The 27,774-nt window shown below is 43.1% G+C and overlaps 1 protein-coding gene across 2 annotated transcripts; it reads left to right on the top strand.

The window, feature by feature from the left end:
• The first annotated feature begins 151 nt into the window (after nucleotides 1-151).
• On the top strand, nucleotides 152-25,796 carry CAPN9 (calpain 9). 2 transcript variants are annotated; one of them, XM_057407007.1, is made up of 20 exons: nucleotides 152-513; nucleotides 5,236-5,305; nucleotides 5,763-5,881; nucleotides 6,477-6,610; nucleotides 7,228-7,396; nucleotides 8,201-8,284; nucleotides 8,519-8,604; nucleotides 10,409-10,486; nucleotides 13,472-13,632; nucleotides 14,327-14,484; nucleotides 15,120-15,328; nucleotides 15,947-15,983; nucleotides 17,546-17,626; nucleotides 18,096-18,153; nucleotides 18,439-18,503; nucleotides 20,896-20,964; nucleotides 22,341-22,419; nucleotides 23,092-23,208; nucleotides 24,230-24,288; nucleotides 25,307-25,796. In XM_057407007.1, the coding sequence occupies exons 1-20, from the start codon at nucleotides 301-303 to the stop codon at nucleotides 25,331-25,333; spliced, it is 2,073 nt and encodes a 690-aa protein (XP_057262990.1). In that variant the 5' UTR covers nucleotides 152-300; the 3' UTR covers nucleotides 25,334-25,796. The 2 variants fall into 2 exon arrangements, with proteins under 2 accessions (XP_057262990.1, XP_057262991.1); XM_057407008.1 differs by lacking the exon at nucleotides 24,230-24,288.
• The last annotated feature ends 1,978 nt before the right edge of the window (nucleotides 25,797-27,774 follow it).

The raw sequence follows: 27,774 nt of genomic DNA, 5'->3' as shown, positions 1-27,774 counted from the left end.
CACCACCACGCCGCTCCCATTCCAACCGTGACCAGGGCCAGCCGCTTTCCCTCCCTGTTTGCTTTCAGGGTGGTTGTCTCTGCTGCTGTTCAGGGCAGGAGGCTGGTCTTGCTTGCACTGCAGTCCAAAGAAGTGCAACGGAGGAGGGCTGGAGGACGCTGCCAGCTCGCCATAGCACGCTCTTTTCCTCTGCCCTTTACTTCACAAGACACTAGAGGTATTATTGCTCCCTTTTCTTTTTCTGCCTGCTCCTGCCAAGCCTTGGCTCCCTGGGATCTCTCTGGCAGGTGGGAAGGAGCCATGCCCTACCTGTACCGGGACTTGAAGCCGAGGTCGCCGGCGCTGCCTAGTGCTGCATGTGCCACACACAGCTCGGGGAAGGCCTATGAGGAGCTGAAGCAGGAGTGCCTGCGCAGGGGAGTCCTCTTTGAGGATCCCGACTTTCCTGCCTGTGACTCCTCTCTCTTCTTCAGTGAAAAGCCACATATTCCCTTCATCTGGAAGAGGCCCGGGGTGAGTATGACATTGCGCTCTTGCCTTTCATACTGCCAAAAGTCAGACCCTGCTGTGCTCTGGGATTGCACCAAACCATGGGGTTTTCAGGGAGGTGAAGTGCAGGGAAGACACTTCCCATCTCAGGGGAAGTGGTGTGGTGTTGGGATGTCACCCACAAATTGCTCAAGCTGTGGGATGAGAGGGCTGGAAGGGTTCACACCACGTCTCAGATGTAGCTCATTGTACAGTCACACTCTATGGACGTGTATTTATGCATGTGCACAAACAACTGGTAGTCAGCCTTCTCTCTTACATGACTGCCAAACAGCTAAGATGAAAATAAGAGGATGTGCAAGGAATTAAGGGTAAAATACCTTTGCTGCTGTTCTAACGGTATGAAAATCAAATGCTGTTAATGTAGGAAACTCGTAATTAAGGTTAAACTTAAAAAATTCAAACCTTTCAACTTTCAGAGTATGAGACTCTTATACTTCCTCTGTTCCACCATGAAACATTGAGAGATTACAGATACATGCCATGGTTACTGAGCCATTCAGCAGTAGCCAAGGGCTTGAAAAGTATCCCTTAATGCATCTTGCATAACAACCATTAATGACACAGTGAGAGCCTGAAGTTTCAATAGTCATATGCTCTCAGATCACGAACCCAACATCACTCCAGGTTCCTTCTCCCCACTTAACTCTGTAACTAATAGCCACAGAAAATCTGTGGCTACGTTTAATTTCATTTCTTTGCTAATGACTGACATTTATTCTCTTTTTCTTCATAGTCTGAAAGCTTCTCTCTCCCTTAGTAGAAAACTTTCCTTTGGCGACCCTGAGAGAAAAAGAACCAAGGGAGAAAAAGAACAAAATACGCTTAAAGAAAGGTTTAAATTTTGGCTTAACTTAATCTGATATGACAGGCATTCAAATGCCTCTGATGATAGTTAACATAGTGCCACTGCAGAGCAGAATTAAAGCTATTCTCCTGGAAAAGTTTCAGCTATGAAAAATAGGAGATCCGTACACATGGCAAGTGCAGCCCCTGCAGGTACTGCTGCCTGCCTTGCCTACCTGTGCCACAAAAGCCAGGTAGGCTGTGGGGCTGGTCCCCAGCACAGGATGGGATTGTGGGGCTGAGATATTTTTGGTGTGGTGACTCTGGAGTGCTGTGGGGCATGAGAAATGCAAGTGCCTGCAACATTAAATCAGAAAGAATGCTTTTCCTTGGGCCAGCCATTAGGTCCTGGTTTATCTTTTTTTCCATTTGGGCTTCACAATAGTTGAACTTGTGACCAGGAGCAGCTGAGAGCTTGTGTGTCCTTGTGCGTGGTACCCAGGGACAGCGATCTGTCTGTTGTAGCTGTTTCAGTCTTCTTTGAGATCTTTGTACATTGAACTGGAAACATTTACAGAATAAATTGCCTGAAACGGGATTTGACTTTACACTCCAATTCCCACATGCAGGAAGGTGAACTTCAGTGAGCTGCACAGCAAGAAATAAAGCTCAGGGGAGTCTTAGAGGATGTGTAAGGACAGGGTTTTAGTTATGCTCTTCTCTGGCTCCTCCACATTTCAGCTATGTCACTTTCATCTCTATTATCCATCAGGACCAGCACTAGCATAGAGGCACTGCAACACCATTTCAAGGTAACACATTTTACTCTGCAAGTGGGATATAGGCCTGGAGCATGACCCAGATTAGCTGCCACAGCTGAGCTGACAAGGCTGTGGTGTTGGAGATAGTGAGCATAAGAGCACAGCCTCTGTGTAGGGTACCTGCATTCAAACTGCTTTTCACAGTGACTGGTTTTTACCAACTCTCCTAACAGTAGTTTACAATAGCTTAGATGAAGTGTAGCACAATACATGTGGGTAATTGCAGGGTAATGTTAGTCTTCAGATTTACACTCTGCTAAAGTTTAATCTTTGGTAATGAGAGTAGAAAAGGCTTTGTTGTCATTTTGACATGCATATACCTGCATGTGTACACGTTTTTACACGCTGTGAACAAGACCCTCAGATAGGTCTAATCTGTAAACCTCCTACTGCAATCAGTGAGCTACATGCATCTCCACTAAAGGAATATCTCACTTTCTACATAAATCTGAAGTGTGCTAAGATTCAGAAAGCAATTCTCTTTAGCAATCCCTTTTCATTATAAACAAAACCTTTGAAACTGTTAACTTATCAACATTTTAGAACAATCCAAAGAACAGAAGACCCTTTTCTCATTGTATTTTCTCCTTTTTCCTTTCCTTTCCTTTCCTTTCCTTTCCATCTAAGTTTGACTGCTGGGATAAATTCAACAGCTCAGTGTCTAGGAACATCAGACATACAAGCTGAAGAATGTGAAAAAGAAAATAAAAAAAAATGAAAGACAAATGTGTTTTATCAATGCCAAATGAATCTATGGTCTGCAGAAGGAAGTAAGAAGGAAATTCTCCTAGTAAGAGCAGCCATTGGCAACTGGTGTAATCACAAATAAAAATAAGGTCACCTAAATAACCTCATCCTCAGCCTGTCTTGGGTCTCCATTTACCCTGTCTACCAATGTGAGACAGGTGCAGGGGCTGCAATTTGTTTTCTTTTTGAGTCTAAAGAAACACAGCTTTGATGTAGCATCAGGAAAGTTTCTTTACTGTGAGAGTGACAGAGCACTGGAACAGGTTGCCCATGGGGGGTTGTGGAGTCTCCTACGTTGGAGATCTTCAAGGCCCGCCTGGACAAGTTCCTGTGTGATGTACTCTAGGTTACCCTGCTCTTGCAGGAGGGTTGGACCAGATGATCTTTTGAGGTCACTTCCAACCCTTAGGATTCTGTGAGTTACGGGTCACCTCGTTTCATCTCTGTGAGGACTGCATGTCCCCACTTGTAGGTAATATCCCTGCACAGGCAAATACATGAATTTTTTTGTTTTGTATGCTGTTTGTGAATGCAAGATCCACCTTTGGGTTTTGTCCCTTAATATGCTAAAGCCCTGATACACATAATTACACCACCCAGTCTGAAAATCCCCTTGAAATTAATACTATTTTTGCAATGTGGTTTTGTTTCGTGTAGCAGAGAATGTGGCACGGGCCCAGCCAAAATCCTTTCTATCCCTTTCTATTGATTTTTTTACTTTTGTTTTTTGCTTTGACATAAGAGATTGAAAATATTTTTCCATATGTCAGTTTCAGAGCTGTGTAATAAGCAATGGGCCATGAATCTAATGTTCATACTCATGTCAGTGGAAAGGTTTTTTATCTTGTCCCTTGCTAACACATGGAGTTTCCTGGTAACAGCTAAATACATTTCTTGTCACGAGAATTACATTCCCCAGGAGCAGTGGTGCTAAACCAAGGCGTGTTATTGAAGATCAGCTACTTTATCAGCTGTTGTTATATTGATGTGTAAAGGCAATGAGCTGTGTTTTTATTGTTCACATCCAGTCCCAACAATATGGAGCGTATTTAACAAGCAGGTGGGCCAGGTAAGGAGGGGCTGCTGTTTGATTTCCCTTTGCTCCACACACTGGTGACAGGATGTGATGTGTTACCTCCCCCCGGGTTACTGGTGGCTGATGCACAACCTGGCCACCACTTCCTCCCCAGCATAGGCAAACAAAACCGTGTGCAAACCAGCTTCCTCCTGAATATTGCCTGTGCAGGGTGCGCTTCACAGGAGCAGTGGTGGTTCACTAAGTGCAGGAAGCACAACAGAACTGTCAATATCCTGCCCTGACGGCCACACAAAATGCAGTGATATGATCCAAAAGCAATCCATTTTCCTTCTAGGCAAATGCAGAGGTTAAATGGCTGAATGTGTTCTTCTATTTTGCCTCTCTTTAGTTTTCTTCTGGTTTTTGTAAGCTTCTGTCACTTAAGCAAAAGGCTCTGCTTCATGCCATAGGGTCTGCAACAACGTATCAGGGCAGACCCATTAACTACAGGCATATCAGCTAATGTATGTATTAGTATCTAATAGTAATATATTAGATACTCTCTCCTCCCTTTTCTGTTCAGTTCAATCAAATTCAATTTACAGTTCATGGAAAAAAAAAGCAAAGAAGGTGAATTCCTGCCACATTTAGTGGTTTGCCACTTATTTTTCTATGCAGCCGTGGTGCTAGTAGTTGAACTAGGACAGTGAATGCGTGAGAATTGCTTTCATGCCCCCGTGAGCAACAGTCCCTCTGAGCACACAAGGGTGGGCAGTGTTAGCTCTTCTATAAAACAAACAAGGCTGGACTCTGCCTTTGTTGCTTGCCTGTCTGAGGAGGAAATGGTCTCGTGGCTGTCAGACGCTGTATGTTCCAGGTACCATGTGCAGGTAAAGAAAAGGCTTTACCTTGGCATTTAAAAGTTAATTGACAATTTCCCTTTTTCCAGACACTGTGGGGAAAAAAAAACACAAACAAAAAGCCATTAACAAGGGTTTTAGTCTAACAGTGAGATTGTGCAGCAGGTTGTGCTATGATATTTGAACAATTGCCTACAGATGAATAGACAACTCCAGCCTTTCATTAACAGCTGACTAAATAGAAAAAAAATGAAGATATTTTATTCTTTGATTGCTCCACGCTGTAACTACTTAGCAAGGATTCCCCACCTAGATTTTTGTGGTGGCTACACCTCTGCAGGATAGTACGGCCCATGGGGCACATACACCATGCTGCACATGTGGGCTCAGAGCGTTGCTGATGGTTTCCTGGCATGTTCCAAGTAATTTCTGTGTCTCTCTCCCTTTCTCCCAGGACATTGTCAAAGACCCCAAGTTTATCCTTGGAGGAGCCACAAGAACAGACATTTGTCAAGGGGATCTTGGTGAGTGATTCTCCCTGGGCTGATGCAGTCATGCCTACACCCCATGAGCAGCAGCAGGAATATCTTTACACATTGAGAGGATGTTGTCCCTCCTGAGCTGGTGGGAGCAGTGAAGGTGGAGGTGAGCCATGCTCACCTTGCCTGCAGCCATCTTTTTGGTAGCACCCTCCCATCCATGCCAGGGACCATCCTGGTGCAGTGGGATTCAAGATCAGGGAAGGATCTCCATGTGAGGGTGCTGTGAGCCCAAGGGAATCTTTTGTCTAGCAGCACCTCCAAACTGCAGCAGTCTCCCCTGGTCAGACAGGGACATACTTCCTGGGGACACACAGGCTGTATTTTGGATTTCAAGAGGGGTGGAAGCTAACTTCCATAACATCTTCTCTAGGCCCTAACTTACCTTTTCTCCTTTGAAGGAAAGAAAGTGAGGAGTTTTTTACCTTTTCTCAATTCACAGGTGACTGCTGGCTATTGGCAGCCATAGCTTCTCTCACACTGAACGAAAAAACATTATCAAGAGTGGTTCCACTGGATCAAAATTTTGGGCCAGATTATGCTGGAATATTTCATTTCCAGGTAAGATAAACACATCACATAGGATGGCACAGCATGAGCACTTTTCTGTCATTATATTTCATGGTCTATTTTGCAGTGGGGTTGCCAGTTATTGCAGAGGAGAAACTGAAAAAAACATGGATTGCTGAGCTTACAGTGTTCATGTTTTGAGAAACAACCTAGTGGGCTATGTCAGCCTCCCACAGTCATGCCATTTCTGCTCTGTGGAGAGATGTATGGCTTTAGATATTATGTCACATTTTCCTTGGCACACAAACTCCACTTAGGATGTAAGGAATTGTAGTGGGATATGTAATGCATGTGTGTCTCGGAGGTGACTTGAATCATGTGGTGACCACTTGTGTAGCTGCATAAGTAACATTATCCAGACAAGGAGCTACAGTACAGCTCTGCACTTTTAGTCTTAGTCTTTTCTTAAGATATATTACCCTTCTTTCAGAGCAGTCTAATATGTTACAGTGGGAATGGATGGTTTACATATATATGACTTCTAATCAAGCCTGTGACTTGCAACTAGAAGTGCTGGGACACCAGAGTGCTGCACTCAGGAAATGACATGCTGTCACCAAACTCATGCCCCATACTTTCTAAACAGTTTTGGCAGCACAACGAGTGGCTGGATGTCGTGATTGATGACAGATTACCCACCTTCAATGGCCGGTTGGTTTTCTTGCACTCGGCTGAATGCAATGAATTTTGGAGTGCCTTACTAGAGAAAGCCTATGCCAAGTAAGTCATTGCAGATTCATAAATTCACTATTTGTATACAGTGCAACATGTATATAGCACAATGTGTACACACATTATTCACAACTCCAGCGAACAGCTTCTATCCAGTATTTTTTGGTGGCAGTGAAGTGTTTTTTGCATTTGCTGTTGCCCTGAGCTGAAGATATTATGCCTATCTCTTGTGAGCTGGTCCAGCTTCCAGCACATCATTAGATAAACCCCTAGCTGACAGCAACAGAGTTGCATCAAAGCCTGAATCCTGACATTTGTGTCTCTGCTCAGACCTCAGTTGATGGTTCTGCCTTTCTAAATGATTTGGCAGGTAGCAAGCCACTGACACACAGTGATGTTCAGTCCTTGCCAACCTGACAACTGGCACTAAAGAAAGAAAAACCACAGGCTTTAGGGATATAGAGAAATGAATGAATTAAAAATACAATTAACAAAGAAAGCAGACTGATCCCAGTACTCCTCCCATTTATCCTGGATGCATTCTGGGATACTTCTTTTGACTTCAGTGCCATTGCTGCAATCTTATGCCCATGTGAGAAAACTCTCAAACATGGGTTTCTTCAAAGTTTTGAAAGAAAGTCTCATGGTCAGCGTGTGTTTTCCAGGCTGAACAGCAGCTACGAGGCTCTGAAAGGAGGCAGCACAATAGAAGCCATGGAGGATTTCACTGGGGGCGTAGGAGAAACGTATGAGGTTAAAAAGGCTCCTGACAATTTCTATGAAATCCTAGAGAAAGCTCTGAAAAGATGCTCCATGGTGGGCTGCTCCATTGATGTAAGTAAGAAATAGGGGCTGCATTTCTCTGTTTAGCTTCGTGGTTTCAGTGCTAAAAAAATTTAATTTAAGACAGTAGTTGGATATGCACTTAACTTTGCAAATAATAGCTATGAACTGATTGGATATGTAGTATTAATGTAGTCATTCTTACAGTTGTTTAAAAGACAAGAAGAATTTATCACTTTTCAGGAGGTGATGGACACTGTATTTAAGGCAATAATGACATGAGTGCGAGCACTTGCTGAGAGTGAACTTTATTTCTTGACTTACTTGGTTGCTTAGCATTAAAATTGGTCATAGCTTTTTGAGGACTTACTGGTTCCAGAGACTACAAAATTGGGGTTGTTTTTTCAGCCCTGAATTCTGCCGTCACCACTCCATCAATATCTTTTCAGAAGAAATGAGACCGTATCACACCTGACCTCAGTGTGAGAGCAGCTTTCACCATTCCTTAGCTAACATAAACTACGTTTGAATGGGAGTTAAGATTGAGATCCAGAAACACAGATGATGTTGATACAAAATCCCAGGGGCAGAGAAGGTGTTTTAGCCTGGAACCACCTCATTTTCCTTATGTGTGAACAATGCTTAAAAAAAAATAAAAAATTGAAAAATCCCTTCCTCAAGGGCTCAGAGGGCACCATTGCACCATCACTGCCTGCATTGAGCAGACAGCCAAGTTGTCTGCTCACACTACTGGTTAGCCACTGAGCTCCCACCTGATGCTTGAAAGGGACCGGTTTGCACCACTTGCAATCTCACTCTGAAAAAAGAGATTCACACCTTTTTTCTGTATTTCAGACCAGCAGTGCTGCCGAGTCAGAAGCCAAAACCCCCTTTGGCCTTATAAAGGGCCACGCTTACTCTGTGACTGGCATTGATGAGGTATGTTCAGCAGTGCAAAGGAGAAAGATAAGGGAATGTTCCTGGACCTCAGGTGGCAGGGGGAGTTATCCTCAGGGTTTATCGAACTTCCCATCAACCCTTCCCTCCCACGTCTGTAGCAGCCTGCACCTTTTGCCCGGCTGTTACACCAGCTTGCCCAGCCTCTGCCCACAGGAGAAGTCCTGAGCCCTAGCTACTGACACTTGAAATTTTCTCTATTTCTTTCTTCCCCAGGTGAGCTATCGGGGCCAGCAAGTGCAGCTCATAAGGATAAGGAACCCCTGGGGACAGGTCGAGTGGAATGGCCCTTGGAGTGACAAGTGCGTGAGCTGTCCCATACATGCTGGCCTCACAAGGGCCAAATCCCAGCTGCTGCTCCACAGCTGCCTTTCTGCAGCCCCAGCTATTCACAGAAAATGAAATCAAGAGTTTGCACGTGCATACCAGTGTTATTGCCTTACTAACATGTCACCCCTGGTGTTTTCAGAGCTGCCCATTTATGGGGACACTGTAAAGTTGTTTAGTCACCAAAATCTAGCACTAGCAAAAAATATTCATTAATACTGAATGATGGGATAAGTTAATTTTAATAATGAGATAAGTTAATTTTAAGACACTACTGATGGGAAAAATAATACATTTAGAGTGAATTTTCATTCAATTTTTACAAGGCTGTTGCTGTAGTACTTGTAACGCAACACCTGTACTTTGTCCTACTGCAGATAAGCTGGAAATTGATACTGTATTACCCCCTATAAGTAGCTTATGCATCTCTGGTTGTATTTACTGATCTTGGTTTCTAAACACATTAGGGATATGCAGGAACCTTACAGGTTATATATGACCATTCAATGAGATCCTCCTGATGTGGTACCTACCAAAGATGTGAAAGAACCCAAAAGCACAATAGGATTGGGCTGAAAACCAGTCTGATTTTACTACCAAATGTAAACAAAGTGCAGTAATAGAAAAGAAAAAAAGTATAATAAAACCCAACACTGCATTCTCCCCCAGCATACACTTTTCAGTGTATTTTTGCACATACGTACAGCTTCATTTCTGTTTCACTTTCTTTTACCATGTTTTTTGTATTCATACAGTTGTAGAGGACAGAAACCGTAACCTACTTGGCTCTTTAAAATTGTTGAGACCCAAAGTCATCTGCAGGATTACTTTGAATGACCCTGTCCTAAACATGACCCGGAAATAAATGAAATATTTCCACATCAGCTCTGATCCTTTGTTGTCTTGAAAAAGAAAAATGTGGATAATCGGCATATATAATGAGTGATTAAATCTCAGAATATTGAGAGGTTAAGATCAGGACAGGCATCTGGCAATTCCTGCTGTTTATTGAAAAAGGCTGTGCAAAGCAGAGCTCTGGTTCTGCACTTGGTAGGTTTTCTGGAACTCAGGGTGAAAAAGGGGCTTACAGGTCAATACAAGAATCTGTAATAACATTTTGCAGTGGTTACTGGAGTTAAAAACCTCAACACAAGAGGCCTGCTACTGCCTGTTTATTACGTCAGACTGGAAATGTGGCAGGGCATTTTGGTTTTACAAAAAGCTTTGTCAGGTTTTTGTTTAGTTTTGATCTGCCACAGCTGGAGTTGTAGATGTGGACGAAAAGAAGGCAAATACTTTACCTGGAACCCCAGCAACTCCAGCAAATCTTCCTTTATGAGGAAGGAGCCTACTCAGTTCCTATTGACTCAATTTTGAAGAAGTATCTGACCCTAAATTGCTGACAAACATAAAGCAGGAGATGGGGCGACAGGTGGAAAACAGATTTAAGGAGAGGTGTGACTTACCAAAATCTTGATGTTTACCAATAGCCCTATTATACCCAACTCCAGAACTTGACAGCAATCCCAACTCTGACTGCAGGCAATAACTCACACAGGACCATCCCACAGCAGCTTCAGAATCTTTGGTCCTGCTTCCAGTTATGTTGGTTGGGTCTCTGACCATGAGTAATAGCAGGATTCAGGAAACCTCTTAGATGCATCTTTCTTTGTGTGAGCTGATCAAATGAAACACATGTGGAAGAACAGCCTGCTGCTGTGTCCAGCCAGTCGTTCTGAGCCACATACTGTAGTAAAGCTTGGGTTTGTTTTCTTGCAGCTCTCTGGAGTGGCGTTCAGTCAGCCCATCAGAGCAGAGACGCCTGTCTCAGGCAGCACAGGATGATGGAGAGTTCTGGTAAGCCATGGGGTTTAAAGTGTGTGGATCTAGTCAGAAATCATGGTGTAAGTGACCAATAAGGAAAGTATCTGTGTGAGAAAATGCTCAGTTTCCACCTAGGAGAGGGCTGGTAGAATGATAACTTGGTTTTCTGTGTTTCATGCGTGCCCATGTCTATTTTAATAACAAAATGCATTTTAAAAGTCAGCTTAGTTAATGGTATTATCATATTTCAAATACCATGTGTCTCCCTGTGATGTAACACCCTTTAAATCCTTCCCATGAATAAAGGTAGGCTCTACAGAAAGGAGCATTGTATTGCACTCTATCACCTTTGAAATACCTTCAGGGGTGACGCTAGTCATACACTGGAAGGGAAGGGAGTCCCGAGGAGCAGTGCTACTTGTTACAGAAAGTAAAAGAACACAAAGTTATGTGTGAAATGATGGAAAATTTGAAGAAAAGATGAAATTAAAAGAGAAAAAAAAAAAGTGGTGAAAATTGCTTTAGAAGTGTGAATTGCTCCTCATGCCAAATTCACAATCTCAGACAGAGCAGATGGCTGACTTGCACATGATGTAGTCCCCCCCTCATATCAACCATGCTGTGCACTTCTGACAATGTGTCTAATCACATTTTCTAAGGCCAAATACTCATCTGTTTTACATAGAGGTAAATCCAGAGAGCTGTGCAGAGGGTTATTCCAGATTTTTCATGCAAGTTAATCCAAAGTTCAACTTTAGGCCCGAAAAATGATTTATGATAGACAATGCAGCAGGTTAAGCTATATTAAATGATTTATCCCCAGTTTTGATAGCTCTGGAGGGAAGACGGTCCAGTGGCTGATCCATTACTTAAATATTTTTACTTAGGCTATTTTGAGTTATTTTGCTATTGACATTGCAAATGAAATAGGGCATTAGCAGCTTTTCCAAAAAGCTTTTGTGTTTGGTTTGGGTTTTTTTGTCTGTGTTTGACCTGTCTACAGCCGGAACTTATGAGGTGAAAGAAAAGGAGTCAAAGACTTTACCTGGAAACCAAGTAACTTCAGCAAGTCCATGCAGGGCACGACTTACAGCCTGGCTGTGTAATGGAGGTGCAAACGTGCTAGTAGGCATCGAATGAGTAATGAAATACATTAATAGGTCTGTCCAACAGAGCTAAGCTGACAGTTAAGTCCCCTGGGGAGGCAAATAAAAATTAATGAGGCTGAGCATACCCAGACAAATGTTGACTTTCCTCATCCAGCATCTCAGTCATTCAGATCAGAAACAAAAGCCCCTGGGACAGAAATTTCTACTGAAGGGGTTAAGTGGAGAAAAATTACATGCAGAAGATAAGAAATGCTTCCAAAACCCGTCAGGCAAGTTTGATACCAGCTAAACCTCCACCCAGTCCGTCAGGCTTATTTTTCCTAATACCTTTTGACTTCTGTGTATTTCTCTAAGGAGTGTTTGCCTCTTTGCCCCCCTCTAAGCCACACCTTGATAGTTTCCCTATTAGGCTTCACATACAGACTTTGTGTGAGCAGTAATGTGATATATCTGTAAAGACGTTAAAATGGTCTGATGATCTACACTAGCTGGGCTAGCTGGGTCCTATCAGCTACTGTTGCAGATAAAAATGCAGTCCTGGAGAGCTTTTGCTCTCCTGCTACTCCATTCTGTTGTTAGGCATTGGCCACTGGAGGAAAAAGATGGATGTTAAAATTTGTGTTAGGGAAGAGATCAGTTTCTGTACATTATTTCATGGTCCATGGAAAAAGAGGGCCAGAGGACACATCTGGATGCTAAATTGCCCTCAGAAAGGCCTAATACCTCTGCTTTTTTACAGAGAGAAGTTCAGCCTGCCAAGGCTACCTTCAGTCTTAGATCATCAGTGGGCCTCCCCTCCTTGCAGTGCCCACCATGCAAACTGCTGTCTCTTAGCTTTCCTGCTCTGTTCCATTTGCCCAGGGATGCATACCATGGCCAGTGGTGCCTGGCTCTGTCTGCCCCCTCTCTTGGCTCTTTGCCCAGTCCTGAACACAAAGCTCCTTCTCCAGCAGGACTGTTGGTATCTTACTGACCTTTTACTTGGTAGATAAAATCACACGGCTTATCTGCTGCTCGGCATGCTGAGCAGTCTAGTTTCAACCAGCCCAGCCTAACAGCTCAAAAACATCTGTCTTGTGGCATTTGTTTCCTCCTTCCCATGGCCAAGTATAGGTGTCCACCTTGGGTATAAAACATATGTAATGCAACCTAAAACCATTCTATGATTCTGTGGTTCTGTGTGACACAGTAGCAGGCAGCAGTGTTTCTATACCACCTGAAAAGGCAGGCAGGAGCCACTACTCAAGTCCAAACATCCTTTTTGCCTCTCATGTTTGGTGTATGTTTTTGCTGGGATAGGATCCTAGGCACTCATAAAGGAGGGGAGGGTGAGCAGCTTGAAACTAGGCACCTTAGCAGAGGCCCAAGTGTGACTTTAATTGAAGTGCAGACAGACTAATCATACCATGGCTTGGCTAACCCATCACCATGTGTTCCCTGTAGTGCTGTCATGCGGCTGGCACTGGATGCTTTGTAGGTAGGTTTAGCTCCTGCACAGATGCCTGCCATACTTTGGTAGGCTTTTTGGCAATATAGGTGCAGCCATTAAGGCCAGGATGGTGTTGATGAAATCACTCTTTCCATCACAGATTTTGTGCCAATGTCACCTTTTTTCATCTTATGCTCAATGGTAACTGAATAAAATCAATAGAGTTATAGTGTAAAAAGAAAGGTATTAAGAGATGTCAGAGTGTGACCCAGACAGTAAGGTTGCTTATAGTTTACACCACAGTGAGTGAGAGATAGTTTCTCCCCTGGTGTACATCAGCATACCTCCATGGTCACTGAAACTATTCAGATTCACACAAGCTGGTGATCTGGCCCTCGGACTCCAGGGTGTAAGTAATTGTGCTGGGCATCCTTCACTGAAGTGAATGACTGCCTGTTCCTTCCCATGTCTTTTGCTCAGGATGAAATTTGAAGACTTCAAAGTGCATTTTGATAAAGTTGAGATCTGCAACCTGACTCCAGATGCCCTGGATGACAGCACTGCACACAAGTGGGAGGTGACCATCCACCAGGGGAGCTGGGTCCGGGGATCCACTGCAGGAGGATGTAGAAATTTCCTAGGTGAATAGATACTGCTTTGAAAATGAGAAGCAGCACTGAAGTCTTTACCCACTCTTAGCCACCTTTCCTGTTATCCCATAGCAAGAATTGTGGGTGCAGGCCAGGCCAGCTGATGCTCAGCTAGCAGGAACCAGCCAAAAGGACAAATGTTCATATGGTCCCACTTGAGAGTTTGCAGTGTAAGAGCTGCTTTCTTTGCTCTCAAGTTCACTGGATCTGATTTGCCTCTTTACATTTGCATGAGCAGGACTAGCTCCAAATAAGTCCCTTAAATTGCAGCAGTAAGTGTAAAATGAGAAAAAATCCAACTCAGCCAGCATGTTTATGTGGCTCTGAAGTAGCAGCATGGACCTTAAATGTATTACTCCAGATTGGCGCCAGCACTATGGGATCATTGTAGTACTGTACTTTTAACAAAATCCTATCTGACAACTTTATTTAAACCACAGTAACTTAATAAAACATCAGGCATAAAATCTTTTCTACACCTAGTTCCATGAAGGACTTTAGAATCTGGCTTATTTTCTGCAGAGCTTAGTGGAAAGAAGCCTGACAGGGAATGGAAAAACTAGATTTGAGCAAAACCTCAGCTTAATTGCCCTTTTTGCCTTCTTTTATTTTTTCTTTTAGTAGTAGTAGTGGTGGTATTATTATTCTGAGGCAAGGAACTCTCTGGTGTTCTTTACATTGGCAGACACTTTCTGGACAAACCCACAAATCAAGCTGCATTTGACAGAAAAAGACGATGGACAAGATGAGTGCACATTCATAGCGGCGCTGATGCAGAAGGATCGCCGTAAACTCAAGAAGCTTGGAGCTGAAATGCTAACCATAGGCTACTCTATTTATGAGGTACTTTACTGCTTCTAAAGCGCAGTAGCTGCACTATCAGTATTAGCATCTTTCTCTGGGTTTGTACCCCTGCCAGCTATTATGTATTTTTAGGGCCCTTGCTCATGAAATAATCTTCTCATTACATCAAGCCCCACAGAGTATTTTACATGGTTGGGATGATGCCCTCTCAGAGAAGGATTTAGGAGTCCCTACGGGGCCGTGGGTTCCCAGGGTAGACTCCTTGGCCCCATGATTCTGTCATCCTCTGCCTGGTTCTTAAAGAGGGATGTTGCTTCTTATGAGCCTCTTGGGGTGCAGGAGTGCCTGTCCCCCAAGTGAGGTTTGAATTGGCAAATCTGTTGTCACTGCTCCCTGACACCCTGCCTGGGACTGTGGCACTCAATGGCAGGGAATATTTCAGAGGGAAGACAATGTCCCAGAATCCTATTAGACTGCCTTCTGGGTGGGAAAGGACCACCAGTAGTGGGTCGTTGCCATGACGTAGGAGCTGGGGGTGCTGCAAGTACCTGGATGAAGGGATGAGAGTCAGGATCCCAGCCGGGTGAGAGGCTTGTGCTTGTGATTGAGAAAGGGGCAAGGATGGCCCCTGCACACACTGGATAGTGCAGCACTGCCTTTGTTTGCCCTTCTAGAGCCCCGGCAGAGATGGACACTTGGGCAAAGACTTCTTCAGGTACCACCCCTCCAAGGCCAGGAGCAAAACCTATATTAATTTAAGGGAAGTGTCTAACAGATTCAAGCTGCCACCAGGCGATTACGTTCTTGTTCCAACCACGTTTGAGCCGCACCAGGAGGCAGATTTCTGCCTGAGGATTTTCTCTGAGAAGAAGGCCATCACTGAGTAAGTCAGATGTGAGCTCTGTGCCCTCTGGTGTTCACCTGCATGTCAGGCTGGTTGCTACTGGGGAGAGTCTGGCTGCTGGGCACCTAGCCCTAGAGCAGAGCCCTGGCATGGAAAGCTCCTGCCCATTTTTGCTAAACCTGACGCTTCTTTTGGAGAAGAGTTTAGTAGGTGGTGAAATAGAGCTTGCCATGGTGAGCCTGCTAGAAGCTTGACAAGTAAGAGTTGCTAGCTACTTGATACTGTTCAGGACTCTCTGAATGTAGCAGTATTTGTTTCCTGCTCGTTTCCTCCCTGAGTTTGTCTGAATTTTATACTAAGAAAGGGTATTCAGGAAAAAGTGTGTGAGCAATGAAGAAAGAATGAGATGAATTCTTCAGCAGGCAGCATGCACAGCTGTGCCCTCCCTGAGCCTTGCTTCAAGTCTGGTTTTAGGGGCTTACACCAAAATTCAAACAGTGCAAAATTGTGATTGTCAGATGAATTTTAGCTAAACTTAACCTGTTGAATAAAAAATACAGTTTCATCATCCCCCTCTGGAAAATGTAATGAGCAAGATTCCACCCCAAGCAGATGTTGAATATCTTCAGATACTGAATAAGGTTTTGTTTTCTCTAGGGATCTAGATCAGAACGTTGCCATTGATCTCCCTGAGGTAAGCCTATAAGAGTTAAAATAGCAAGAGAATAGCTCAGCAGAAGCCAGCACACACTTCTTTTACTGTCTTTGGCTAAAACACGTTCGTTTCACAGGAATGTTACACAACTGCCAGCTTTGTGTATGTGACTGAAACAGCCAGTTCTGCTGAATATGGTAAAAGAGCTGTAACAATCAAAATCATAATCATTGTACTTCTGCATCCACTTGAAGGCAGCCAGCATCAGCTGGCAACAGAGTGTATCAGCCACCGTGGGTGCAGTGAAAGCACACCTGTTAGCACCAGGGAGGCACACAGCCATTCACATCTTTAAAATTTTATAATGAAAAAAAGAAGAGGCAAGAGAATGCCAACAGACCTACACTGGTTTTTCATACAAATGACTTCATTTTACTTATCAATATCTGCAGGGCTTGGGAGGGAACACTAGGCACATGTGTGTGCCTATTGAAATGATTGAGTTCTTGTTTCTGAATGGCCTGGTCTGCCTGCTGAGCACTAATTGCAGCTGAGTCTGAGTCAGCTCCTGTTTAAGTGTATCCCTGCAAATAAACCGTGAATTGTGGTGTGTCTTCCCATGGAAACAAGCTAAGCCAAGACCTCAAGTGTGTCTCTTTTTCTGGGTTCTCAGGGCCATGTTCAGTAGCAAAGTAAATCTGTTCACCTGTCCCAGTATCATTAAGGGACTGCATACAGACTTGAGCAGAAATAAGTGAGGAACAACCCTGCCCAGGGCAGGGGGGTTGAAACCAGATGATTTTAAGGTCCTTCCCAACCCTAACCATTCTATGATTCTAAAATACATACAGTCAAAAAAACTGTAAGTGGCCAAGCAGTGTCAGCACGGCCACTCTGGTGACAGTACACGAGATAGCACCCATGTTGTATCTTCTGTGGGTAGGCAAAACAAAGCCCTACTCTTTGCTTCCTACGCTGTGCTGTTGCCTTCTCTTTCCCCACTTTTTTGGCCAAGAACTCTCTCTTCACATGGTCACCCCAACTATAGCAATGGTTCTGTACTATTTCATCTCTCTGGTCATCAGTGTAGACTGAAGCCTGGTCTCTACCCCTCTGAGACTGCACGGAGGCACTCAGCTGGCAGCCAGCTGAAAGCATTTCCAGGCTTAGGATGGTGCCGAGTAATGTGCCAAAGTGCAGCCACATCTGGCTGGTGCTCTAAAGAAGGACAAGAGGTACTTGAATGATGCTGCTGTGCTGCTGGAAAGAGCTTGATATAGCTCTGGCTGTTCAAGGACCAGGGAATCAGAGTGGTGCATGGGTGGGATGAGAGAAAAGCTGTTTGCTGGGATGGGTGCTCTTGATTTTGACATAGCAAAGGCAATGGCAGACTACACAACCACCCAGGAAAAGGAAATGAGGGATTGAGACTCCCTTTGGGCAGCTAGATGGTTGTGTGGCCTCAGGCCTACCAATGTTCAGGAGTATGTGTACCCTTATTTTAACATGTACTCTGGTCCTCTGATGCACAGAGGGGCTATATGCAGGAGAAATGTAATGGTTTACAATTCATCTAATGACTTCTGTGGTTGATGTTGCAGCCCATAACCCCAACCCCAAACCCAGAAGAAACTGAAGAAGAAAAACTTTTCAAGACACTGTTTGAGCAGATTTCAGGAAAGGTGAGTGCAAAACCCCTGTGGGTCATAGTGAGACATGGAAAGAGGTGAGACACTTCTACGGGCCAGGTGAAACATTTTTTGGGAGTATGCTTAGTTGTAGTGTGTTGTTTGGGCACCAGATGTCACCATGCCTCATGTCTAGTTGGAGAAGGGTTCAGTTGCTGGTGAGCAAGCAGGAGGACCAAAGGGAACTCAAGGTCTGAGGGAGCTTATTTGGTTCAGTGTCCAACTGCAGTTTACTTTCTCTGAATCAGTGGTTCCTGCTGGAGATCTCCTTCAGCTAGACTTATGCACAGCAGCCCTTTAGTTTTTAGCCTTTTCTGGGTTTTGTATGGTTCTCTATTCCTGAGTTGCAATAAAGTACAGATGGGTAATGTTTGTGTTTTTTGAGGGTTTTGGTATGTTTGATTACAGAAATATTCAAGTAACAGATGCTATACTTTTTTTCCTTTATTTTATTTTACTGTAGGACATGGAGATATCTGCAGAAGAACTTGAATATGTTCTGAACGCTGTATTAAAAAGAAGTAAGTGCTGATATCCTCTGAGGTAAGCGGTGTAAAGAACTTTATAAAAGCTGCCATTAAATGCATTTACAGACAGGCTGTGTTATGACTCCTGCTTGATGTCCTCTAGCCAGCTGCGCAGAGCCAGGAAAACATCTGGTCTGTGATCTAAACACGACCTTGCCCTGCCTCCAGCATGAGGACTAAGAGGCAGCTATGCCCACTTATGAAATCCTATTTTCTACTTTCAGTTTATAAAAGGCAGATTTACCCAATGGCTTCTTTCTTATTATTGTGCTTTTCCAGCAAAGAACATCAGATTCAAGAACTTAAGTCTCATTTCATGCCGAAATATCATTTCTCTGATGGATGTATCCTTTTGAATAAGTGCTTGTGAGGCTAAATGAATGCTGACTATAATTGTCCATAGGGGTACCTGTCTTGGATATCAGAGACGAATGTAGTAATGTCATGGCAGAACACTACCCAAAGAAAAAAATAAAACGTGAAAGTTGTATACTGATTTTTCTCATAGAAATTTAGGGCTAGGACCTTCAAGACAGACTATTTTCTACTGCAGACTTAGAGGCAGATGCTTTAATGCTGAGCACTTTTAAAAGTAATTCTCAAATTACTTCCATATAGACCAGTGCATTTTTCAAGCAGTGGTTTATTTGAAAACGGCCTAGAAGAGATAATTCCAGAAAAGTCTGTTTTCTGGAGGGTGAAGTTCACCAGGCAGAGTTGTGCCTGCAAGTTATGGGTCAGAAATTAAGGACCAGCAGAGTGTTGAAAATTACTAATATCAAAGCTGTGGGGGTTTTTGACAGCCAGACTAATAGCTGGAAAATCTGGTCTTACAGCTAGATCCTGGAACTCCAGGAAGCAGACATGTGGGCGAAAAGTTTGTCCAAATTTAGTCATTTGTGGTGTAGGTGTCTACATCTAAGCTAGCTTTCTAGACTTCCTTTATAGATAGTGAAAAAGATGGTTTAATTATGCTTGTTCTGGATGCGCCTGACTGTGAGGAATGCTAAATAACTGCTCAGACATTAGGTGAGATGAATCATAGCCCTGGTACTTCCCCGCCAGCTTCATCCTTTGCAATGTTCTGGTGCCTGTAGAGTTTGCTTAGCATGGCTTCTCCTCAGGTAGGCATGTTTTTCACAGCATGCTTTCCTGATAGACAGTTTTGTTACATGTGAGACAGAACAGGTACTGTTCTAACAAGGCAAGTATCTAACATTTGCTTTATGTCTTGCTTGTTCAGCCGAGAAGTTCTTACCTTTTGCTTTATTTGCTGTAGTCCGTGACAGAGGTAACATCCTCTCAAACACTAGAGAAGAAAACCAAAACAGACAAAACTTTGTCCTGTTAAAGCAATACCCATAATGTTGAAATTTAGTGCAGATCAGTCACCATACAGATACAGTGAGAAACAGGGCACCAGTCCTGAATTTCCTCCCTTAAGAGCCAAGCTTCAATAGGGAGCTGGTCCATGTTCACATCTCATCCTTACATGGTATTGGGACAGAGCCAGGGTCTGCACTTGACACAGGAGCATGGCAGCATTCCTAGGTTTACTATTTAGGATATAACTAAATAGTTTCCATTATTTGCAATGCTTCCAAGCAAATCTGTGCATAGTTTTGAATAAATGGGGAAACATCTCTTCCTCTGCTTTAGCAGTACAAGGAACACAGACACAACCATCGCACTCTGGACATGGTATTTGGAGTACATGGAGGAACAAAATTACATGAATGCAAATCCAAATCAACGCTGGCAGAGTCCCCTCCCAGTGCCACCAAATTCCCCGGCCACTGTCACCATGCAGTGGCACAAAGTGAGGGCAAAGTTCTACATGACCTCAGGAAGAAGAACCTGGCTGGGTAAACTGACAGTGACTTTTTGCAGGAGTAGTAATGCCCTCGGGTTCTGAGTGCCTCAATAATGTCACCATTGTAGGTGCTAAAATAATGACAGACATTAACTTGACCCCACTTGGCACGTTTTTACCTTTATGAATCCTCACTATCCTAGTGTCCATCTGAGCAAGGGCTTTGTCCTGGCAAGTAAGATGGAAAGGGGAAGGGGAATGGGCCCATTCCTTATTTAGCATTTCAGAGCAAGTGCTCTGTCATGCAAGCGAGCTGTGCTTGGGCAACATCAGTAACTCAGTGAAATAAGTATTTAAAGACCCTTACATTTCAGGCAGAGGGAAGGACAGGCATATCTAAATACTGCCTCTCAGAAATGCTATACAGACATTATTTTTCAGACCATGAGAACCCATGTTTTGCCAGCCTCACCCCACAATGCCCATTAATTTTTGGTTAAGCCATTGCAACAGAGCTTGGTCTCTGGGTAAAAATACTGAATAGCACATTGGTTGACTAACTAACTCCTCTGAGTACAGTAGCAATTTGTTTTAATCAGGTAATTTAATTCTGTGAATCATTTATATCCCTTTTACATCCAAAGCTGTTCCTGCCTCAGAACAATCTGTCTTTCTTTCTCCTGTGGAGCCTGCATTGCTCAGCTGTGTTTTTATATCACATAATGTTCCCCAAGTATCACAGCCACAGCCATGACTGTAACTGCTCAAGCTGCACCTCATGAGAAATCCCGATATGAGTTTCAGTGGCACCATAGGCATTCCAGGCAACTTCACATTTTCTGCTTAAAGGAACAGTGCTTATAAATTCAGACAGAATTTGGACCTTCAGGTAGAGAATCTTTTTCCTTAATTCAGATTGCCAGACCAACGGCAACGGGAAACTGGAATTTAATGAGTTCAAAGTTTTCTGGGAAAAAATGAAGAAATGGATAGTAGGTGACATTATTCACTGTTTGTTTCTCCATTTCATTAGCTATTTCCTGCATAGTTTATTATGTATGTGCAGACAAAAGTGGAGACAGGAATGTTTACAAGCTACAAATTTTAACTCAAAACAAATGTTTTAAAAGTATGGGGGCCTGTTTTGGATAGTCAAAGACATTCTTAGCTTTCCATGATGCTAAACCATAATGGTTTTCTGGAAATCACTGAGATTTTTGTAAGCAAATCAACTATGTTTGGGATAAAGATTGCAAAGGACACTAATAAACAAGCCAATCAAAATTAAACTTAAGGAATTTCCATTACTGCTGTTGTACAGAAGTAGAAAGTGATGATTCATAAGTAGTAGGAAACAATAATTTCCTATGTCGCTGCATTTCCTTTATTGATCTCTCAGGAGTCAACTGTACCGAAGTCTGGGAAAGTGTTGATTCTAAATTTAAACACATTTCCCTGTCACTGTATATGGCAATAAGAATAAACAGGCTTGCAGAATCAGGCCACAGACTGAATATTCAAATACAGGCAACATAATTGTTTCCTTATGGTCATTAATAGTTTCTTCTGAATTCATGCTTCACCCAAGCATTCAAGATACGCAGTTCCCTGCTTCTTGTCTAGCCCATCAAAAATGGCAAATGCTTTTTTTGGGTACTAATGCCACATTTCTTTTAACAAAGCATGCATTATTCTTTAACAAGGGGGTTTGAGAAATCCTTGTGTCTTATTGGAAGATTTGCACGTATGTTTGCTGGGTAAATTTAAGATGAATGTGATGACAGCTCTAAATATTTCCCAAGGGTAGCTGAGTTTGTCATCTCATTAAAAAGATGGAATTTAACTCTAGTTTAATAATTATTTAATATTTAGGTCTGAATGTTTGTACCAGTTCTCTTGGTTGTACCATGAATGTGGCTGCTTGGACCTTTTGTACCTAGCAACAAATGGGCAAGTTACAGTCTTAACTTCACATTAAACTAATTGTCTCTAGCCTTCAGAATTATAGAGAAAAACATAACAAGAGATTAAGAGGATGCATCAGAGTTAAAAGACAAAGAGCAATACATCCTACCCAGAAAAACTCACTTTTTGAAAAATTGTGGAGGTTTTTACAAAAAGCACCTCATTATTTTGAATGCATGGGTTTGGCAGTACTTGGTTGAAGTTTCACAACAACCTATTCATATGACAAAGAGAACTGTGACCTAGATTTGTTCCTCAGTTACAAAATCAGACTTGATCGGGACCAAAGTTTTGTCAGCTTTCTTAAATGCTCAAGTTAGCAATAAAGACCTTGCTTTTCTGTGCCATATCTGTGCTCTCTTTCATATGCATACAAACTTTCCATGTTCTCATTTTGTTATAGAATATCTTTCTTCAATTTGACTTTGATAAATCTGGGTCCATGTCCTCCTATGAGCTTCGCAGTGCACTTAAAGCTGCAGGTAAGGATAGCACTACATTTTACCTGGGAAACCTGTCAGGCACATCGGCTGTGGGTGAAGAGGGCTGCAATCAATTATGCTGGCCAGGTGCCCCTGAACAGAAAGGAGGTTTAAATCCCAGAGAGGACTTGCACACCTAGAGAAGATATCAAGTAGACTAATTTTGCCCCAGGAATCTCCAGTCCTGCAGGGCAGTCAGTGAGAGCAGTCTTTATATTTTTCTTGAGCTCTGTTGAACTCAACAGGGCTGAACATCTGCAGGGTTAGACCCTGAAACAAGCAACTTCAGCGTCCATTTGCCCTCAAGGGCTGAAGGAACAGTGAGTAAGCTGTTTGTTATGAAGAGCAGTCAGTGCATTTCACTGCAAATTATTTCTATTAAAGCACCTAGTTTTGCAGAAATCCCTCCAAATTTCAGGGAGACAGAATGGTCCCTCATACATCAAAAAGTGCACAGACTAGAAACTGCAGTGACTGCAAAATTTCCTGTTCAGAGCTTGTTATGCATTGCAAGCTTAAAGAATTCTGTGGTCAGATCACTTTCAGGGTGGCTGTGTGCCCCTGAGTATCCTGCCATTAACTGGTTTTCAAGATTAGTTAGTAGAGATCTGCAGATTCCTCCCTGGCCAGTGAGGTTGCTGATTTTTCCTTTGTGCATGTGTCTTTGGGAAGGATACCAACTCAGCAACTACCTGCTGCAACTGATTGTCCTCCGATACTCTGATGAACAGTTCCAGATTGACTTTGATGATTTTCTGAACTGCTTAATTCGCTTAGAGAATGCAAGTCGTGAGTATCTTCTTCCTCTGGAATTTCTTTCCCTTTTTAAAAAACCCCAATGTTCCTCTTTTGGCTGTCATTGAGCATATTGCACAATATCTGAGATCACATGTGTACACGGCTAACAGAAAGGAGCTGTGTTTAGCATTTGCTTTTAGGATGGCTTTTCTCCTGTAAAGTGAAAAATGTTCTGTTGCTAATGGAAAATTTCCCTGTGTGAATAGAGACTGCTTCACAAACTGCAGCAACATAGAAGGCATGTGAAGAATGCTAGCAAAGTCCATGTTACAGCCTTTCTTGTGGCTCACCCATGAGCTTCATTTGGGATCACAAAAGTTCAAGGTTCAAATATTGCTTGTGCCTCATGCAAAGAGATAATTGGCATGTACTTGGACAGGTATATCCTGTACTTAACTTGTCCACTTTTGGCAGAAGATACCCCTCCTCATACATTGAGCACCCTACATCCCAGTTCTTTTGTGAGCAGGGTCACTCTCGTTCCAGCAGTAGTAGAGATAGATTAAATGGCTGGATAAATGCTGAAGTGATCATTAGTGTGACTCCAAACTCAAATCATATGCAGCTCTCTCTATGAGAAGCAAAATCAACTTTCTTCACCAGTTTTTATTGTTTTGTTCTTCTCTTTACTTTCTGTTTTGATCCGTGGCAATAGAAGTATTAAGCTATTGAGAGAGAAAAATTAGAAAAGATAAAGAAAGAAATGCAAATTGATTGGCTTCATTTTTAGAGTATCATCCAAATGCGATGGTTTAGTATTCAGGACACCCTCTTCCAGTCAAGTCCTGAAGTGAGATATGCACAAGGGCCTTACGTCACCAAGACATTTCCTCTTGCAAGGACTTTAGTTTTGTCATAGCAGCTACCACCACCAAGCAATCCTAAGTGATTTGCCTCTGCGCCAGGCCCTCCCTCTCCTTGGAACAGACACCTATCATTGTGGGATGGGGAGCTCATGTATGAATATGAATGAGGTGTATTTATAGCACTGGTGTCCTGTTTTTCATTTCAGGAGTATTCCAAGCTCTGAGTGTGAAAAACAAGGAGTATATTAACCTGAATATAGGCGAGGTATGAGCACAGCTTCATAAACACTGACAAAATGATGGGGCTTCTCTAGAGCGTTTTCCTCTTGTAAGAACCAGAACATTTCTGCATGCACTTCAGGTGACATCCGTGTCTATGAGAGTGCAGGGGGCATCTGCCATAGGTTTCAGCAGGGCTGGGATTTTACAGCACGCACACTGGTTACATCTCTTCCGTGCTATTGCCTTCCTTCCTTGCTCTGTGGCATACTGACAGCTGATCAACCTTTCAACATTCCCTGTTTTTCCTTCCTCTGGTGCCAGCTCTCAGTGGGGGAAAAGGGAAGCTGCAGATGGGGATGGGAGGTCTTTCATTATCCCTGAATCCCCCAGGAGTGCAGAACAGCCTTGCCTGTGCATGTCCATAGAATCAGAGAATAGTTAGGGTTGGAAGGGACCTTAAGATGATCTAGTTCCAACCCCCCCCGCCATGGGCAGGGACACCTCCCACTAAACCATGCCACCCAAGGCTTTATCCAACCTGGTCTTGAACACTGCCAGGGATGAAGCATTCACAACCTTCCTGGGCAACCCATTCCAGTGCCTCATCACCCTAACAGGAAAGAATCATCTGCTTCTCTCACCGTTCAGAACAGGCTTCTTGTTTTCCTGTGCTCTCTTTGTCTCCCTGTCATATATGTGGGTTGTCTCTCATTTAACACTAACTCAAAGCTTCCTGGGGCCAGGCACAATGAATTCTCTGACAAAACAAGCATGGAAGCCCATGCAGACTGCTGGGATGCAAACAAAACCACTGCCATTATGGGCTTCTAGTGTTTGGAGAGCTCTCCCTCCTTCCGTCAAAACACAGAAGTAAATGCTGGCTGAAGTTTGTCCTTAGTGACAGGACACAAAAGCCTAGTGAGCAAAGGTACTCTTCTCTATATGGGGTCAATTCAGAGCAAGGCAAAGCTTTTGAACATCTCTTTCATTTGGGGAAAGGGAGGGGGAAGAAAAGGGCCTGAGGTCATTTATTGTAACATTGATCTTTCTTCCAATCTTAGTTTATCAACCTGGCAATGAATATCTGAAGAAGTCTGACTTGGATGCCAGAAGCTTCTGGTGACATTGCTGCTGAGACTTCTGTCCCAAACAGCTGAGGTCCCCTTTGCATGCAGACTTCACCAGGAGATTTCATGAGGAGCAACATGCATGCTGCCCACCCTTTCTGGTCCCCAGCCCTCTTGAGGAGTTTAACAGTCAGATCACAGTTTGGTTTTGGTAAAGCCTCATACTGGATTTAGTACTGTGAAAGGCATTTGGATGGGGCACATGTGCCTCTCCAAGAGCCTGAAACAGACACCCCTGAGTGACCACAGGGTTTTGCAAAATCAGATTGTATTTAGTTTCAGCACAGCACAGACTATGGTGATTAAAGGTCTTTATTGCTCCTTGGGTAGAGATTACTGTAAGGTGCTTTTGAAAATATAAGGTTGCATAAAACTTTGTTCCGTTTGGAATTTATTTCCAACATGCTGTGTAGCTACACAAAAAGCCCCCTGTTACAGCCACCTGAACTGCAGTCTGGTGGACAAAGGAAGGCCATGGAATGTCTGGATTAAATTCAGCCTTGAATATTTATGACAGAGGTCCTTGGTCCAAGCTTCCTTAGAAGGATGCTTAAGCTAAGGTTTTACATTCATCACAGATTTAGTTTAGAGCAAAAATGCTGTGTTTCACTTTCTATCAGTCCTTTTCTGCTACCGACAAAGTTCCTCCGTTACACGGCAGACCGTGTCCTGCAAACCAGTTTCGGCAGCGTTGCACACAGCTTGCCTTCATCTTCAGAGGAGCACCTGGCCCTGAAAGAGGGATCTCTTGTGTTGGGCCATTTTCCTCCAGGCAGTCCAAGACTGTGTCCCACTACAACCATGCTCCAGAAGAGCAGCTGTAATAATTTTAGATGAATTAAATGTGCTCATTGGTAAGGCCCTGATCTCTGCAGCTATTGCTGTTTTGCATTGCTATTTTGCATCTGTGACTTACATATTATGATTCATGTGATGTGGGTAGCCAGTGCTGACTTTAAAAATAACATTAATAGAAGCCAGGGATTTAAGAGGTCTTCATAGGATTTGTTTCCATGATTATCTTCATAACATATGTCTATTTTATAATGAATCAACTGTCTGGATTTGTTTTGTGAAACCTTTCTTGCAGTGACAGAGATGGCCCTAGAATAACCTTGCATTCCCTACTGTCCAGAATCTTTGAGACAGCCAGGGGTTTGTTTTCTCTAGATTTAGACCTAATGAACAGTTCTGGAAGGAAGATCAAGCTGCAGGAAAGGTGAAGTTCAAACAATGAAAAAAGCAGGGATCATGATATTTAGAATAACCACTTTCTTTTTTTATATTACAAGATTATAGTTATAATCTTGTAACTATGCAGAAAATGCTCTAGAGCTGACTGAAAGCTGAGCTAAAGCTAATGGTTGCAGTATTTGATTGAGGTACTCAGCCCCATGAGGTATATTGATTTTCAGATGTGCTGATTGTATGCCCTTTTGACAGCACTGGAGGCAGCTGTCTAAATTTGTGAAAGTTTGGATTAAAATCTAGACTGTTCTCTAAACATTCAGCCACATATTTGAAATGAAAAGTCACAGATCCTTAACTGATTCATTGTGCAAGCTTAGACATGGATACAAATTTGTTGGAGTACAGTATCGTTCACAAGCTATGCTGAAGAAAAGACATGTCTCAATGCCTGGCATCACCGGTGTAGCATTTTGTTCTCTTACACAGAGCTGGGAATGTCTTGGTGCAATCAGGATTGATATAAGACAGTGATGAAGATTGAGGTGGGAGCAATGGAGCACAAGTAAAAATCTCTTCTGCATTTAAAAGAAAATTAATGCATTTAAGAAGAAAACATCCCGAGGTGTTTTCTGACCACTCGGAGCAGTTGCCTGCTGACTGCGTCACAAGGAATTTGAAAGCAAACATTTGAGTGCTTTATGAATCAAGAAGCCTCTTTCCTGGCCAGCCAGCTCACTGTGTAAACCCTGTCCTGTGGTGGGGTTTACACAACATTCCATAGCCACAGCAGAAGTGCATGTAAGGGCAGTTAAGCACAAGAAAACCTGTACTTATAACCAGGCTGGCCCATGACCATACAGACTCTAGGGCATCACGGTCCCTATCTCACCACTTTGGTTATAAGGATATTACGGCAGCTGTGATGAAAAGCCTTGCTAATATCAAGGTGAAGAACAGCAACTGCTCCCCCTTGTCCTATGCACTAGACCATTTTCTTTCTGTATTGGAGTAAGACCCACCTTAAAAAGGCAAAATTAACTGTAGGAATGCATGTGAAGATGGATTATTATATAAAACCTGGTAAGGGGTTTTTTGGTCTGCGATTATACTGCTCGTGTGAGTGGGAGACATTTGACTTCGCAGCCCCATCCAGATATGACAGTCCTCATCAGCACAGCAGCCACCCGGTATGTGAGCAGGAGGCCCAGAAA

This window comes from Pezoporus wallicus, unplaced genomic scaffold (assembly GCF_028554395.1).
Source record: "Pezoporus wallicus isolate ANWC-B61680 ecotype Strahan unplaced genomic scaffold, APGP_CSIRO_Pwel_v1 scaffold_6362, whole genome shotgun sequence".
Taxonomy (NCBI): domain Eukaryota; kingdom Metazoa; phylum Chordata; class Aves; order Psittaciformes; family Psittacidae; genus Pezoporus; species Pezoporus wallicus.
Note: the sequence above shows the minus strand (reverse complement) of the source record. Positions and strands in the feature narration are given on the sequence as shown.